A 16,331-nucleotide genomic window follows, 5' to 3' on the forward strand; every position below is an offset into this window, starting at 1 on the left:
AGTCCCCTAAGGATACGCTTTGAGCTCCTTGCTTTACATGTTTGTTGATCTCTTCCTCAGAAGGGTAGACGGAGGACCATTGGCGGGGTAAGGATGGACCTGGGGGGTGCTGCGCTCAGCCTTGAGGATAGTGGCATTTGCTGATTGTGTTACTATCTTTGTCTCCACCAGGAAGGAGACGAGGTGGGTGATGTTAGAAATTGACTGCTACTGGAAGGTCTACAGGTCAAAGATCAATTGGGAAAAGTGTGAGAGTCTCTGGTTGGAAGGAGAAGATATTGATTTTGATCTTCTGGACGCTCTCCCAGAACCCCAAGAGTCTAAGATTTTAGACATTGAATTTGATCAAGGGAATTATTCCAAGAAAAACTGGGAAGGCAGATTGAGAAATATTGCTCAAAAAGTTGGAGAGGGTTGTCTTTGACCCTGAGAGAAAGGGTTTACTTGATCAAGACCTACCTGCTCCCTTTATTAATATACCTGGGAAGTGTATGCATTTTTTGCCGAAACCTCTTTGATTGTGGGTCTACAGCCAGTTCTTTCAGATGTTATGGAACAATAGGTTGAACTGAGTCAAGAAGAGGTTACTTACGCTACAAGGAGACTAGGTGGGTTGGGTATGGTCAACCCAGTGATGGTATTAGTGGATACCTTTTTGAAAATTAATATTGCAAACCTCTGGAAAGAGAGGGGTCCTCTGTGGGTGTCCTCCTGTAAGGGATGGTTTCAGTCTTTCTTACAGGAATGGAAGACAGGAGGGCATGTGAAGGATTTTGTACACTACATGAACATCTTCTGGCTTACGTTGCACTGGTTCTGAAGGTTTTACGCCAATGGGGGCTCACTATGTAGGAAGTCAGAGTTCTGGCTAGGTGTGTTTTGACAACTAGCGGGTTTTAACAACTCTCTTTCAGAGTCCATTGGCCCTCAGAGACTGCCAGGGTGGGATTTGAGGATAGGTTTGTTGCTTTTAAATTCAGTAAGAATCCCCTTGCAGTATTGGGACTTGACCAAGTGCTGTTTCCATGGTAAGCTATATGTTGGGGACAGCTTAAAATACATAAACAACAAAGAAAGGGGTTATCCATGTGAGGCATGTGGCAACACTCTGGATAGCATGGACCACTTCCTGCTTCATTGTTTCTTTTTAATATAGAGGTATAAAAGAGGATAGGGGCTTCCATCGGTTTGCCTCGGCTAGTTGACCTTACCTATGTCGATCAGTGTTATGTCGCATTCAGAGATCTGGGTGGCAGGGACCGCAGCACTTTATTTTAACCCTTTGCAATCCAATTTTGGATTCAGGGTTTCCTAGGGGATTTTCTCTTTCTGCCATTATACAATGGTGCCATCTGCTGGCTAGAGCTAGTACTGCAGCATGGGATATGCTGGAGAGGCCCCCGACAACAGAGCAGCCAGTAAAATACAGTAAGAACACCCTGACGGACATCTTCTGACATCGGAGCTGTACAGCCTTCAATCAGAACGTCTGAAGACATTAGACAGTGGATTGGAAAGGGTTAAATTAGTGTAGTGGTTGGGTATTACATGTGGAACACACGGTGCTTCGTATTGATGCAGCATGAAATCCTCGAGGACGAGATAAGTAGGAACATTCTCGGTGACTTGGTGAAGGAGTTTGGACATATTGCAGGTGGCCAGACATGTGGTGTATGTGCAGTCCTGTTTTATGTGGTTTGCATAACCTTATGTGTTGGTGTGAACAGCAACGTGTTCTGTATGTCTATGTAGGTGGCCAGACATGAGGTGTAAACGGTCGTGTTCTGTGTTCAGTGTGTGTGAATAGAGTCGTGTCCTACCATGTGTTTGGTGCATCTTTCCTGGTTCCTGATCAGGAAAATCTGGACCCGAATTTGGCTGTCCTTATCGGGACAATCGCCCTGCTTTCAGGCAGGGGTGCCCCACTTCCCCTGATTAGTAAGGGACAGGTGTCCTTCCTTCTATACCTGGAGAGGTGCAATTGGTCTATGCAACATTATGAGAGTTGTTGCTGTTTGCGTCCTTCTTGCGTCCATACTGAGGCATGGAGCTGTAGTGCGCCGCATGGACGTAACAAGTTTCTTTATTTTTATTCAATATAAAATATTTGGTATAAATGGGATACGTATGGACGGTTTTGCAGCCGGGCCAGTTTTTTTCTTCTCTGGGTTCTATAATATTTAGTAACTTTTGAGTTGGTATATTATATTCTTGCCATTTTTCTTGTTGTTGCTTTTTACTTTCCTAATAGAAAGATCTGCTGGATCCTCTTGTCATGTGTGATACTGTCTGCTGTGCCACGTATATAATCCCATCATGTGTGATACTGTCTGCTGTGCCACGTATATAATCCCATCATGTGTGATACTGTCTGCTGTGCCACGTATATAATCCCATCATGTGTGATACTGTCTGCTGTGCCACGTATATAATCCCATCATGTGTGATACTGTACCCTTACCTGTGCCACCTGTTCCATGAGTCGCTGGTTCTGCTCGGACAGTTCCTGTACGGCGCTTGCGCTCTCCCGGCCGCATTCTTTGTGGTTGTCTGTGAGTTGTCGTATCTGGAGCCGGGCCGCAGCCAGGTCGCTTTCCAGGTCGGTGATTTGGGCTTTCCATTCACCATCTTTTGCCTCCATTTTGAGGCGTAAGGCATGCTTATCCTGCTCCAGCCGCTGCAACGCAAAAATAGGCTTCAGGGGTCTTATATCTACATGTGGGTAGGGAGGGCTATTAAACGGCAATGAACATTTCTTGGACATTCTAGCATTCTCTACATCTGACTATTTCTCCCACAATGCACTGAGTTGGCGGTGGTCCGTAGTGACATGTGAAAATTTGCCGCCTGTGAGTTAACTGGAGACCAGCAGAATTGTGACTGCAGCTCTGAATGTGACTGGAGTATAAGACATGATATAAGTAAGGGATATGGGTATAAGTGGCTTTAGCACAACCTCTCACCTCTCGAATTTCCCTTAGCTCCTCCTCCAAGGCCTCTCGGCCCTTCTCCAGGTAGTCATTTCTCTCTAGAAGGGCCTTGCCCAGTTCCGCTGCCAGGAGAAGGTCCTTGTCTTTCCTTTCCAGGACAAGACTCAGATCCTCCTCCCTGCGCTCTTCATCATCCTCTTCAAGGTAGGAGGGTCGTCTTTCTATCAGGAAGGGGTAGAAATGTTCCTCCATGGTGGGAGAGGCCATGCCACCATCCCAGCTGTGGGGGGCGCCCTCCCGAGTCTCTGCGTCTCCCGAGGTCATTAGATGGGTGAAACTGGTGAAGAGATCGAATGGTGAAAAAGCAGACAAAGTGTCAGGCAACTCCGACCCTCCCCCCCCCCCCCCCCCCCCAAGACAGTCAACAACTACCACATCAGTCTCCAGGTCCAGACTAGATCAGTACTAAACAGAAGCATTTCTAAGCCGTGGACCCCAAAATTTATAACCATGCACTTTAAATCCAAATGATTCAACCCCCCTTAGTTCAACACAACTAATATAACAAGCAGTTGCTTCAAATTCACCCCAAAGTGTCACTTTTACTGACTCCTGCAACCTCAGGATTATCCTATATACACATAAATGGCATATTTTAGTATTTAGTAGACAAACATGATGTACAGCCAGATAGCCGCTTCTGATAGCTTACCTGAGGACTCTTACCCTGTTCCTCATGAACAATGGCCTCCAGTAACTAATACTAATAGGTTTGTGTGCTGCATCTGTTTTCACATCCCACCAAAGACTTTTTATGGTTACGTGACACAACTCCATAATCTTCCAGGATTTTTTCTAAATCCTTGGTGGACTTTGCGGTCTGTTCGGGATCCTTGTCCTGCTGGAAGGTCCAATGACGCCCAAGCTTCATTACAGAAGATATGACATTTTCTGCAAGGATTTCCTAATACTTGATAAAATCCATCTTGCCCTGCACATGCTGTAGGTTTCCAGCCCTAGAGCATTAGCGACCACCGCCATGTTTCATTGCATCACCGACCACCACCATTCTTCACTGCATCACCGACCACCACCATGCTTCACTGTATCACCGACCACCGCCATGCTTCACTGTATCACCGACCACCGCCATGATTCACTGTATCACCGACCACCGCCATGCTTCACTGTATCACTGACCACCGCCATGCTTCACTGTATCACTGACCACCGCCATGCTTCACTGTATCACCGACCACCGCCATGCTTCACTGTATCACTGACCACCGCCATGCTTCACTGTATCACTGACCACCGCCATGCTTCACTGTATCACTGACCACCGCCATGCTTCACTGTATCACCGACCACTGCCATGCTTCACTGTATCACCGACCACCGCCATGCTACACTGTATCACCGACCACCGCCATGCTTCACTGCATCACCGACCACCGCCATGCTTCACTGTATCACCGACCACCGCCATGCTTCACTGTATCACCGACCACCGCCATGCTTCACTGTATCACCGACCACCGCCATGCTTCACTGTATCACCGACCACCGCCATGCTTCACTGTATCACCGACCACCGCCATGCTTCACTGTATCACCGACCACCGCCATGCTTCACTGTATCACCCACCACCGCCATGCTTCACTGTATCACCGACCACCGCCATGCTTCACAGCATCACCGACCACCGCCATGCTTCACTGTATCACTGACCACCACCATGCTTTACTGTATCACTGACCACCACCATGCTTCACTGTATCACCGACCACCGCCATGCTTCACTGTATCACTGACCACCGCCATGCTTTACTGTATCACTGACCACCGCCATGCTTCACTGTATCACCAAGCTACCACCATACTTCGCAGGGTGGGTTTCTTTTCCGTGCTTCATCCTTCCTCCATCAGACACACTGGGGATCCAGAGGCCTGAAATGTTCCAACTCTAAACTACTGTGGCTTATTTATACAATTTTGAGCATATTGGAGGAGACTTTTCTTGTGCTTTTGGGTCAGTAGGGGTGACGTCTTGGGAGTTCGGGCATGCAGACCTTCAGAATTGGCTGCTGCTACCCAATCTTTTGCAGTCACTGGAGGGTTTTTGACCACCTGTCTCCTCAGGAATCTGGTGGCAGCCAGTTCTAGTGCCCTCTTTCTGCCACATCCAGCTAGTGCAGCCAGTGTTCCTTTAACTTTGAACTTGCAAACTGCTTCCAGCTGCTTCTAGGCACATTCAAGGCATTTGCTATCTTTTTGTATCCCTTTCCCTGTTTGTACAAGCCAGAGATCTCAACTTTTTGGACTATTTTCTTGACTTAGCTATATTTATAGTAGCCATCTCTCTTAGCCATATTTCTAACCTGCAATCAAACATCACAGTCAATAAACCCCTGTATAGTTATTTGGTGTGTTAGGATGCTATTACACCAGTGTTCCTCCCCTGCAAAACGCAGCTGAGCTACATTGACTGCAGCCAACATCTGGACTTCTCAGGTCAATCACTATGCCTAGTCCAGGTGTCGGCTGCAATCAGCGTTGTCTGGCATTTTGCAGGAAAAAAATGCTGCCATGTAATAACGGCATAAGATCTCAAACACATCTGATGCAACTAATGAAGCGCTCATTTCCAAATGTGTGCTCTTATGAGAGATTCTATTTGGAGGGTAAATAATTGTGAGACTGCAGGAATCGGTAAAAGTGGCATTTTGTGTAGTATTTGGAGAAACCAATTGTTATATTAGTTGTGTTGAGCTATAGTATTTAAATAGTTGGGTTTTTTTGCAAATAGCTGAAGGTTTGTAAATTTGGCAACTATTGAATACCTGAACTAGAATCCACATGTTAATACTTAGTGGGGCCTCCTTTGGCCCTAATAACATTGGATTCTCTCCATGACTAGCTTTTTACTAACATCTGATACACTTCAGCTGGTATTTCCCTCTATTCACCCTGCAATTATCTGGTGACTTCTCTCAAAGAAGATGGCCACTGTGCATATTTATTTCCTCACCCGACATTCCAGGAGAAATGCTAACCCTAACACTGGGTCTCCTTAAGTCTCTCCGTGATGCCACTGTCCCTAAACAGTCTTAAGTTTACCTTATAGATGACCTGGTTTAAAAGACCGTCCCTGAGAACAGGAGGGCACTAGAACCCAGACAAGAGCCTAAAGAAGAAAATGCTACAATGACCCTAGACAGAGAAAAACACAGAAACGAACAAGGAGTAGAGAAACCACAAGCTAGGTAACCCAGACAGTTCTACAAAGCCAAGGAGCAAGATGCACTAACTAGACAGTCTAGACAAGGCAGCACTGGAAAGCCAAGGTGAAAGACACACTGAGGGTTATTAACCAACACTATCTAAAAGTTAGTCTTAAAAATGCACCAGCTTTGCTGAATGATAAATCTGTCGATTTTTAAGGCTGTCTAGGTCTAAGTTTAGACCACCTATTAGTTGGCTTATTTTATGTCAAAAATTGCACCAAAATTTTGGTGCAATCCACAGCAATTTGGCACAATTTTTGGCTCAATTTAGGCCATGTCCCCTTTTTTGGACATGTTGGGAAAATTGACCAAGAGTGTGTAAAAACAGATAGCAAATGTAGTGCAGCGCACGTAAGACAGTTTTCTGGTGTAATTTGTGCCTGAAAACTGTTGTTTCGTCTGTCCAGTCAGTGGGACTTATTTAAAATTCAACTATTTAACAAGCTATCAACCGCACCACACTGCAGAAAACAAAAGTATTTATAGAGATGATAACAGACACATCTCTTTGTAACGAGGCTGAGCAGTGTGGTCTGCTGATCCCCTCCAAGGGTCATAACAACTGCCCCAACAACTTAGAAAGTGGTGATGAAGATGCAGCAGCTTTCCTGCTGATTATAACAGTAACCCCCAAAGACAAAGCAGGTGTCACAAATTAAAGAGGTTTTTCTATGAAATACTATTGATGACCTATCATCAGAAAAGGTCATCAATAGTTGATTGGCTGGGGTCCGTCGCTCGGGACCTCAACCGATCAGCTGAGCGTGTGCATGCCATCAGCGCCACAAATACAGAAAGGTCAGAAATCAATGGGAACCATGCCTGTATTTACAAGCACCGGACACTATACCGAGGTCGGTGCAGAGGCTTTCACAGCGAACTCTGTGTATTTGGAGTGGACGTCTCCACGCCATCCTCTCATGTAGTTACTGGTGCTTGAAATCAATGGTAGCTGTGCCTGCAGTTACGAGTGCCGGACACTACAGAGAGGTCGTCACGGAGACTTCCGCTCCGACCTCTTTGTATTTGCTGCACTGACAGCATGCGCCTTCTCAGCTGATCAGTCGGGATCCTGAGCAACGGACACCGGTCAATCGGCTATTGATGACCTATCCTCATGATAGTCCACAAAACAAAAGAAATTCCAGCAGCACTCAACTATTATCCCAAAAACAGAGGAGATTGTTTCAAAAACAATGCAAAGCCACCTACAGAGTTTATGAACCATCAACTCTATTCAAAAGACAGGCAGAAAAATAATAAAGAGTGGCAGCTTGAATGGTGAAAAAATCCGAAATTGTATTTTATTGTTCAACTAGCTTACCCGTCGCGCGTTGCTGCGAAGACAGACAGACATTCGTTTTTATATATCTAGATAACAACCAATCACAGCGCAGCTTTTTTAGGTTACCTCAGTGGTATAATATATAACAACCAATCACAGCGCAGCTTTTTTAGGTTACCTCAGTGGTATAATATATAACAACCAATCACAGCGCAGCTTTCATGTTACCTCAGCTTTATAATATATAACACCCAATCACAGGGCAGCTTATATGTTACCTCAGCAGTATAAAATGTAACAACCAATCACAGCGCAGCTTTCATGTTACGTCAGCAGTAAGAGAAATAACAACCAATCACAGCGCAACGTTTATTCTGCCTCAGCAATATAAAAAATAGCAACGAATCACAGCGCAGCTTTCATGTTACCTCTGCAGTATTATATATAGCAACCAATCACAGCACAGCTTTTATTTTACCTCAGCATTCTCAATATCCAGGAATTGTCTTGTGATATGTTCGGCGGATGCATCATTTTGTAGTTGAACACGCATCCCGTTGCTCGTAATGCCTTTTGCTTTTGTGCTTGAGATGGAAATCAAACGATCTTTGTCTGGGGGGGCATAACTGTCGACGACGCTCGCACGCGCGCGCGCCACCTATCGTAGGATAGATGTACTATGCCAGTAATCTTCCCAGGAGTGTACTCAACAACTTCCCATTAACTTTTCCTATTTATGACATAATAAATGCGCGTGCCAAATTTCGAGTTTCTATTACATTGGGAAGCGAGAGAATTCGATTCTGTACGTAAAATTTGGACGCCAATTCTTTTGCGCTTAAAATTGAATAATTGAGTTGGGACCCATTAGTGTTTCCTATTTGTGACATATTCAATGCCCGTGCCAAATTTCAAGTTTCTATGTGAGAAAATTACATTCCGTACGCAAAATTTGGACGCTAACTCTTTTGCGCATAGAATTAAATAATCGAGTTGGGACCCATTAGCTTTTCCTATTTATGACATATTCAATGCCCGTGTCAAATTTCACGTTTCTATGACACCGGAAAGTGAGAAAATTACATTCCGTATGTAAAATTTGGACGCTAATTCTTTTGCGTATAGAATTGAATAATCGAGTTGGGACACATTAGCTTTTCCTATTTATGACATAATCAATGCTCGTGCCTAATTTCACGTTTCTATTACATTGGGAAGCGAGAGAATTCGATTCCGTACGTAAAATTTGGACGCTTATTCTTTGGCGCATAGAATTGAATAATCGAGTTGGGACCCATTAGCATTTCCTATTTATGACATATTCAATGCCCGTGCCAAATTTCATGTTTCTATGACATTGGGAAGCGAGAGAATTCGATTCCGTACGTAAAAGTTGGACGCTAATTCTTTGGCGCATAGAATTGAATAATCGAGTTGGGACCCATTAACTTTTCCTATTTATGACATAATCAATGCTCGTGCCAAATTTCATGTTTCTACGACATTGGGAAGTGAGAGAATTAGTGGCAATGATGGAAATCGAACGATCTACGTGGGGGGGCGTAACTGTCGACGACGCTCGGACGCGCGCCATTTATTGTAGGATAGTTGTACTATGCCTATAATCTTCCCAGGAGTGTACTCAACAACTTCCCAAAGTTTCATGGCGATCGGATGAATGGTGTAGTAGCGCATAAAGGACAAACAGACAGACAGACAGACAGACATACATTCAATTTTATATATATAGATAGATAACACCCAGTCACAGCGCAGCTTATATGTTACCTCAGCAGTATAAAATATAACAACCAATCACAGTGCAGCTTTCATGTTACCTCTGCGGTATTACATATAGCAACCAATCACAGCGCAGCTTTCATGTTACCTCAGCAGTAAGAGAAATAACAACCAATCACAGCGCAACTTTTATTCTGCCTCAGCAATATAAAAAATAGCAACAAATCACAGTACAGCATTCATTTTACCTCAGCGGTATAATATATAGCAACCAATCACAGCACAGCTTTCATTTTACCTCAGCAGTATAAGAAATTGCAACCAATCACAGCGCAGCTTTCATTTTACCTCAGCAGTATAAGAAATAGCAACCAATCACAGCACAGCTTTCATTTTACCTCAGCATTCTCAATATCCAGCAATTGTCTTGCGAAACGTTCGGCGGATGCATCATTTTGTAGTTGAACACTCATCCCGTTACTCGTAATGCCTTTTGCTTTCGTGCTTGAGATGGAAATCAAACGATCTTTGTCTGGGGGGGCATAACTGTCGACGACGCTCGCGCGCGCCACCTATCGTAGGATAGTTGTACTATGTCAGTAATCTTCCCAAGAGTGTACTCAACAACTTCCCATTAACTTTTCCTATTTATAACATAATCAATGCTCGTGCCAAATTTCACGTTTCTATGACATTGGGAAGCGAGAAAATTAGTGGCAGTGATGGAAATCGAACGATCTACGTGGGGGGGGCGTAACTGTCGACGACGCACACATGCGCGCCATTTATCGTAGGATATTTGTACTATGCCTATAATCTTCCCAGGAGTGTACTGAACAACTTCCCAAAGTCTCATGGCGATCGGATGAATGGTGTAGTAGCGCATAAAGGACAAACAGACAGACAGACAGACAAACAGACAGACAGACAGACAGACACGCACGAATACATTCAATTTTATATATATAGATAATCCAGAATTAGGCAACGTTTCGACCGTAAAGGTCTTTTTCAAGCCACTATCAGTAGTCTGAACAGCTGCTCCATGTTCCAGAATACTGATGGTCTCTTGAAAAAGAACTTTCCAGTCGAAACGTTGCCTAATTCAGGATTATTGAACAATAAAATACAATTTAGGATTTTTTCACCATCCATGCTGCCACTGTTTATTATTTTTCTGCCTATCCTAATGATAGGTCATCAGTGAAGGTCACCAGACATCCGAATTTAGGCGGGACAGTCCCGCTTTGGGACCATGTGTCCCGCCTTCCGCTGGGACGCCAGCGAAGCAGGCATTTGTGCGGCTTTCGGGACATTTGTCCTGCTTTTGTCCAGCTTTCTGGTGAAGTCTGGTTGCCATTAAAGTGATTACCAGGCGAGTTTGGCGGGGCTACTGTGTGGGGAGAACCATCCTTGCTGGGGCTACTGTGTGGGGGGGCACTATCCTTGCTGGGGCTACTGTGTGGGGGGGTACTATCATTGCTGGGGCTACTGTGTGGGGGGCACTATCATCGCTGGAGCTACTGTGGTGGGGGGCACTATCATTGCTGGAGCTACTGTGTAGGGGGCACCATCATTGCTGGAGCTACTGTGTGGGGGGCACCATCATTGCTGGAGCTACTGTGTGGGGGGCACCATCATTGCTGGAGCTACTGTGTGGGGGGCACTATCATTGCTGGAGCTACTGTGTAGGGGGCACCATCATTGCTGGAGCTACTGTGTGGGGGGCACCATCATTGCTGGAGCTACTGTGTGGGGGGCACCATCATTGCTGGAGCTACTGTGTGGGGGGCACTATCATTGCTGGAGCTACTGTGTAGGGGGCACCATCATTGCTGGAGCTACTGTGTGGGGGGCACCATCATTGCTGGAGCTACTGTGTGGGGGGCACCATCATTGCTGGAGCTACTGTGTGGGGGGGCACCATCATTGCTGGGGCTACTGTGAGGGGTCAGTATTACTGCTGGGGCTACTGTGGGGGTCCCTATTACTACTGAGGCCACTCTGCATGTGGCAGCGTACCTCAAGCTGACTTAGGGTATGTTTACACATGAAGGAAATGCTGCAGAATATCAGTGGAAATTTCCACAGCAAATTCCGCATCTTAAAAAACAGTCAAAATCTGTACAATTAGTGCAGATTTTGACTGGAAATCAGCTGCGTATCAGCAGTTGATGTCATACTATGCAACGCTCCTCCTCACCTCCTCCGAAAGCTTCCCTGAGTCAGCGCTCCCCGGCTTCCGTTTCCCAGCGGCCTGGTCAGGTGATGCTGGTCACGTGAGGCCACTTCTGTCCACTGGGAACTGAAAGTCGGGGAGCGTTGACAGCGGAAAACCTACGGAGAAGGTTAGAGTGGAGCGCCGCATAGTATGAAATCAGATGTGGATAAGTCGCTGATTTCCAGTCAAAATCTGCACCAATAGTACGTATTTTGACTGTTTTGGATGCAGAGATGCTACAGAATTTGCTCCCGGTCTTTTTTTGAACCGGCGCTGTACTTTTTATAATGATGGAGGTAAAATCATATGTTGTGATAAGCCCCGCCCCCTGACCACACCCCTTTGTGCCGCTTTGACCCTGGGAAAATCTGGTCACCTTATCAATAGTATTTCCCTGCAAAACCCCTTTAAGGACCTAAGATACAGATCACATGTAGTCACTGAGCTGAGTTTCCTGCCTTCCTTTTTCTCTTTCTCCCAATCTGTCTCCATTTCTCTCTCCTTTTCTTTACCCTTTTTTTCTCCTGTGCTCTCTTTCCGTTTTTCTTTCTCCTTTTTATTTTTTTATCTTTTCTCATTTTTTTCTTTCTCTTATTCGTTTTTTTTCCTCTTTCCTTATTTCTTATTTTTTCCCTAAGTTTCTTTCTCTGTTTTTTCCTTATTGTCTTGTAGACAATGATTTCCCAAGGCTCGGGCAAGACATATTCAGAGGTTTTGCACCAATTTATTAGATCTGGAGCTCCATGTACATAACTGGGGATAAGAAGAGAGAGCTGCAGCTTCCATCACCACTGACCCCTGACATATGGTGACTTGAAAAAGGCTTCAATCTTGCTCCCCTCTTAAGCATGGTCACCCTCTGGTTCTTATGCAAAGGAAAGAAACTGTGGGGGTTTAAATGGGTGCTAATGTGACAATTATAACTATATAATGGCTGACTAATAACAGGAAATTCTGCGGTTAATTACTGGCAGTGCTTGCAGTTGGCACAACATTCAGATGCACCTGATGAAGCTGCTAATAAAACCCTCAACACCTGGAAACTGGAAATTCACTGATGAGGAAAGTTGAGAGTCTCAGGACAAAAAGTGACTCAGAGAAACCGGACTGGAAATACAGCATTAAACACGCAAGAGTCGTCAGATGCCGCCTCTGTGCAAGCGAGACTCTGCAGGTGACCATGGCAGTGATAATGACATAACCTCGGCATCTGTGAATTTCATCAGTCAGGAGTGTCACATAATGATGCTGGAAAGTTTGTGAAACTTTTCTACATAAATGTAACCGACATTATATTTAATTAAATCATTGCAAAAACTTTGAGACCCTTGAAGCCAGATAGTAAAGATGGCCCAGGACTCCTCACCAGGTGGGAGGAGAACCCCAAATATGAGGCCTGACCTGCACTAGATCATGGCAGCTCTATAAAGTCACCTGTCCGGAAGGTACTAAGAACTGTGTGCGTGTCAGACGCATAGAAATGGAAGCATTGTTCATAAGCAAACTCTGGATTCCTGAGGAGAACCTCATCCAAGGACATGTGACAATGCTCCGATCTTGTGTCATCGGTGGATGGAATAAAGGAAGTCACCACTGAGTGCTGGGTCATCCCTGTAAATTCTACAGTCCGTGACGGGGCATCTATGTAGTCAAGCGAGGTGAGATGATGAGCTCATTCCACAGAAGTCAAAATGGCAGAAGAAAAGTTTTTGAACAACTTATTCCAGTTCTGAATCCAGTATTCTGGTTGGACACGAACTGCGGGGTCATACAGGAGGAGCAGAGCTCGAGCTCTAGAAAGGGATCTACTGAATTTCCCGTTTTGGTTACTGGCTCACAGCCTGTTTACCGCCCCTTTGTTGTTTCTTCTAGACTTTTTTTTTCCATTCATGTTATATTTTTATAACAAAAAACTGAGTTTACAAAGTTTCTAGTCCTTCTGCCTATGTTAGCAGCAGCAGCAGTGTATTAGGAATGTCACCATGCCGGTGTTGTGCTGCACAATGGGGGAACGCCCACCGCTCATCACGAATCGCTGCAGGCGCAGTCATCTGAGCAGGACCCCGTCCGTGTTTCAGCCTGTAGTACAAGGGTTTGGAGTTGGATGGTTCCTAAGATACTTTTCTCAGGGTGTGAGAGGCTGGGGACTGGTTAGACCAGCACACTGGGTGCGACGATACTCAGCAGCTTACACAATGTAATAGTGTGTCACACACATCATATACAGCCCTACGTGATCACAGAAGAAGCACAACCACGTCACGGTGCCACACAGGCCACGGTACACACAAACCACTGACCCCACAATGGGCCAGAGGACAGGAATTGCCCAAAACTCACTTCTACTATGTGCACAGGTACTAAACCCATATCAGCTGCTGCATAGAATATCATCAGTTGTCACAAAATTATAGCATGTAGATGCACATATGACGTTATACAGTCCCTGTGTCATGTCACACGTATATTATATCTGCCAGAAGCGTAACTTGAAGCTTCTGGGCCCCAATGCAAAATCTGTAACAGGGCCCCCAACTATAATGCTTTATTCATAGTACTAGGCTCTCTATATGGAGGTGACAAGGCCTTATTGGCCCTCTAAGCCTCCTGGGCCCGGGTGCAACCGCATCCTCTACAGTTATGCCCCTGATACCTGCAGTACAGATACTCGCTGTAATATTACACATGTAATACATGTGCCCTCAAATTATACCTGCAGTACAGATACCCTGTTATCAGACATAATATACGTGCCTTCATATACTATACCTGCAGTACAGATACGCTCTGTTATATGTAATACATGTGCCCTTGTGTATTATACCTGCAGTACAGATACTCTGTTATATCACGCATGTAATACCAACACTCCACCCCAGTATAAAATCACACATCTAATAGAAACTCTCTTTCCCTGTAATATCACACATGTAATACATATGCTGTTCCCATGTAATAACACACATTATTATACAGTGTGAGCGTCTGTATAACACACATGTTATACAGTGGGACCTTGTTTCAGGAGCCTGTATTACTCTAATCCGTTTCTCTACACAGTCAGATACCAACTATGACACTATTGTGTGTTGAATGCCACATATAATAGCGTGATGCCAAATATCACACTATCATATTAAGACACACCATCAGTTATCGATTATCACACATACAGTGTCAGAAACCAGGTATCACACGCATACACATAAGTATACACTATAAAAAACTGGATATGACACATACATGCTGCCATATGCTGGATATGACATGTACTGTACACATCAGGTATCACATATATACTTTCTTTCCAGTCAGATACAAAGTATTCTCAAGTACACGGAAGAATAATTCACACTTTTGTAGAGTGATGGTCCGATCCATGTGCCAGAGAGTAGAGACCTGGTATATAGAGGATATAAGGGATACCTTCTACCTGAGCTCTCACATAGGATGTAGCGCTGCCCTTGAGAAGCAGGCCATACATGTTCATACATGTAAGTTATATGTCAGAAGCTCCATTTACACCTCAACATTTATCTTACCCCCTCATACGGGACCGCATCCCTTCAGGGAACGCACGTCTGTACGTCCTCACCTGTGTAATCAGGGGGTCTTGGGATGGGGACCATCTCAGCTTGTGGAGCCGTCTCCTGCACTCTTCCTGACTCCTCGGTAGTCACCTACACAGATGTCAGGTGTGGCTCCACGGGGAGGAGATTCCAGCCTGGGGCCTCCCTCGCCTCTCGTCCTCCTCCTCATACAGGTTCACTCCACCTGCAGGCACCACAACATGGAGAACCTCTGCTCATCCCCAGGGATCAGCTGGGACCTGGGAATTACAACTTGCTGAGGATTAGTAGAGCGGCTGCTGCTGGACACTGAGCCGTCCTCTGACGATGGAGAAAGATTATCACATTGTGCAAAGCTGCGTGTCTGGAACACTACACTCCATACTTACTGCCCTACAAATACCGATGCTAAATACTGCCGTCTGAGCAGTAAGGAACACCAGGAACATCAACCACGGTGCCTAATAACACACAGACAGTTGAGCCGTTCAGGTCTTTGAGCATATTAAGTAAGATCCACAGGAGGAAAAAGTAAGTGAACCCTTGGGAATTCCCTGGATTTCTGCATTGATCACGTGTCTGATTATATCTAAGTCAAAATTACAAACAAATGCAATGTAACGCATCACCCACAATGCAGAGAGAGAAAGTAAATAAACCTCTTTATTAAGACAGAATTAGTAGAGGGTGTTTCCATTAAGGGTATAAGATTGGCAGTGCAGGTTTCACAAGTGCTTCACCCATTATAAAGGCACACAAAGCCTGGTTACTGACAGATCTGTTTTTTTCAAGAGATTGTGTAGTGTGAATGGTGAGTATAAGATAAGCTCAAAAGACGTGTTACAGAGACACATGAAGCTAGAAAAGCTTACAAAAGCTTACGACCTGCATGTACATCAATCCATGGTCATCTACAGATGAAGAACATTCAGGATTGTTCTACTCTCCTTAGTAGCAGGCAGCTTGCTATACCCCTCCAAGAGCACAACGGTCAATCCTAAGAGAAGGGAGAAAGATGAACAGCAGAGATTTAAAGAAGAGTCTACAGACTGCAGAAACCTCTGTTCATGTGTCCACTGTTAAAGAAACACTGACAAGGAATGGTGATTGTGGAAAGACATCAATAAGGAAGTCTTTGAAACAAAATATCTCTGTCACACTGTGAAGGTAGATCGAAGATTTATTTAGAAGAGGTTATAATTAAAAGTATGAGTTTAAGAGAGAATTAAAGTTTAAGAGATGCAACAAAACATGGCAGCTGAGACCCTTGTGGACATTGTGAGAAACTGGGAAATCTT

General features: G+C 44.8%; 1 protein-coding gene across 2 annotated transcripts in view; it reads right to left on the reverse strand.

The window, feature by feature from the left end:
* Positions 1 to 15,191, reverse strand: part of BICDL2 (BICD family like cargo adaptor 2) — a 36,782-nt gene extending 21,591 nt beyond the window's left edge. Inside the window, exons 1-3 of one of the 2 annotated variants that reach the window (XM_066577188.1) lie at positions 15,060 to 15,191; positions 2,964 to 3,267; positions 2,462 to 2,677 (exon numbers count right to left, since the gene is read on the reverse strand). In XM_066577188.1, coding sequence (XP_066433285.1) covers positions 2,462 to 2,677; positions 2,964 to 3,254 — 507 coding nt within the window. In that variant the 5' untranslated portion in view covers positions 3,255 to 3,267; positions 15,060 to 15,191. Of the gene's footprint in view, positions 1 to 2,461; positions 2,678 to 2,963; positions 3,268 to 15,006 lie in introns of both variants that reach the window. The other variant, XM_066577187.1, reaches the window with a different exon arrangement.
* Between the last annotated feature and the right edge of the window lie 1,140 nt (positions 15,192 to 16,331).

The sequence above is a fragment of the Eleutherodactylus coqui genome, chromosome 8, assembly GCF_035609145.1.
Source record: "Eleutherodactylus coqui strain aEleCoq1 chromosome 8, aEleCoq1.hap1, whole genome shotgun sequence".
Classification (NCBI taxonomy): domain Eukaryota; kingdom Metazoa; phylum Chordata; class Amphibia; order Anura; family Eleutherodactylidae; genus Eleutherodactylus; species Eleutherodactylus coqui.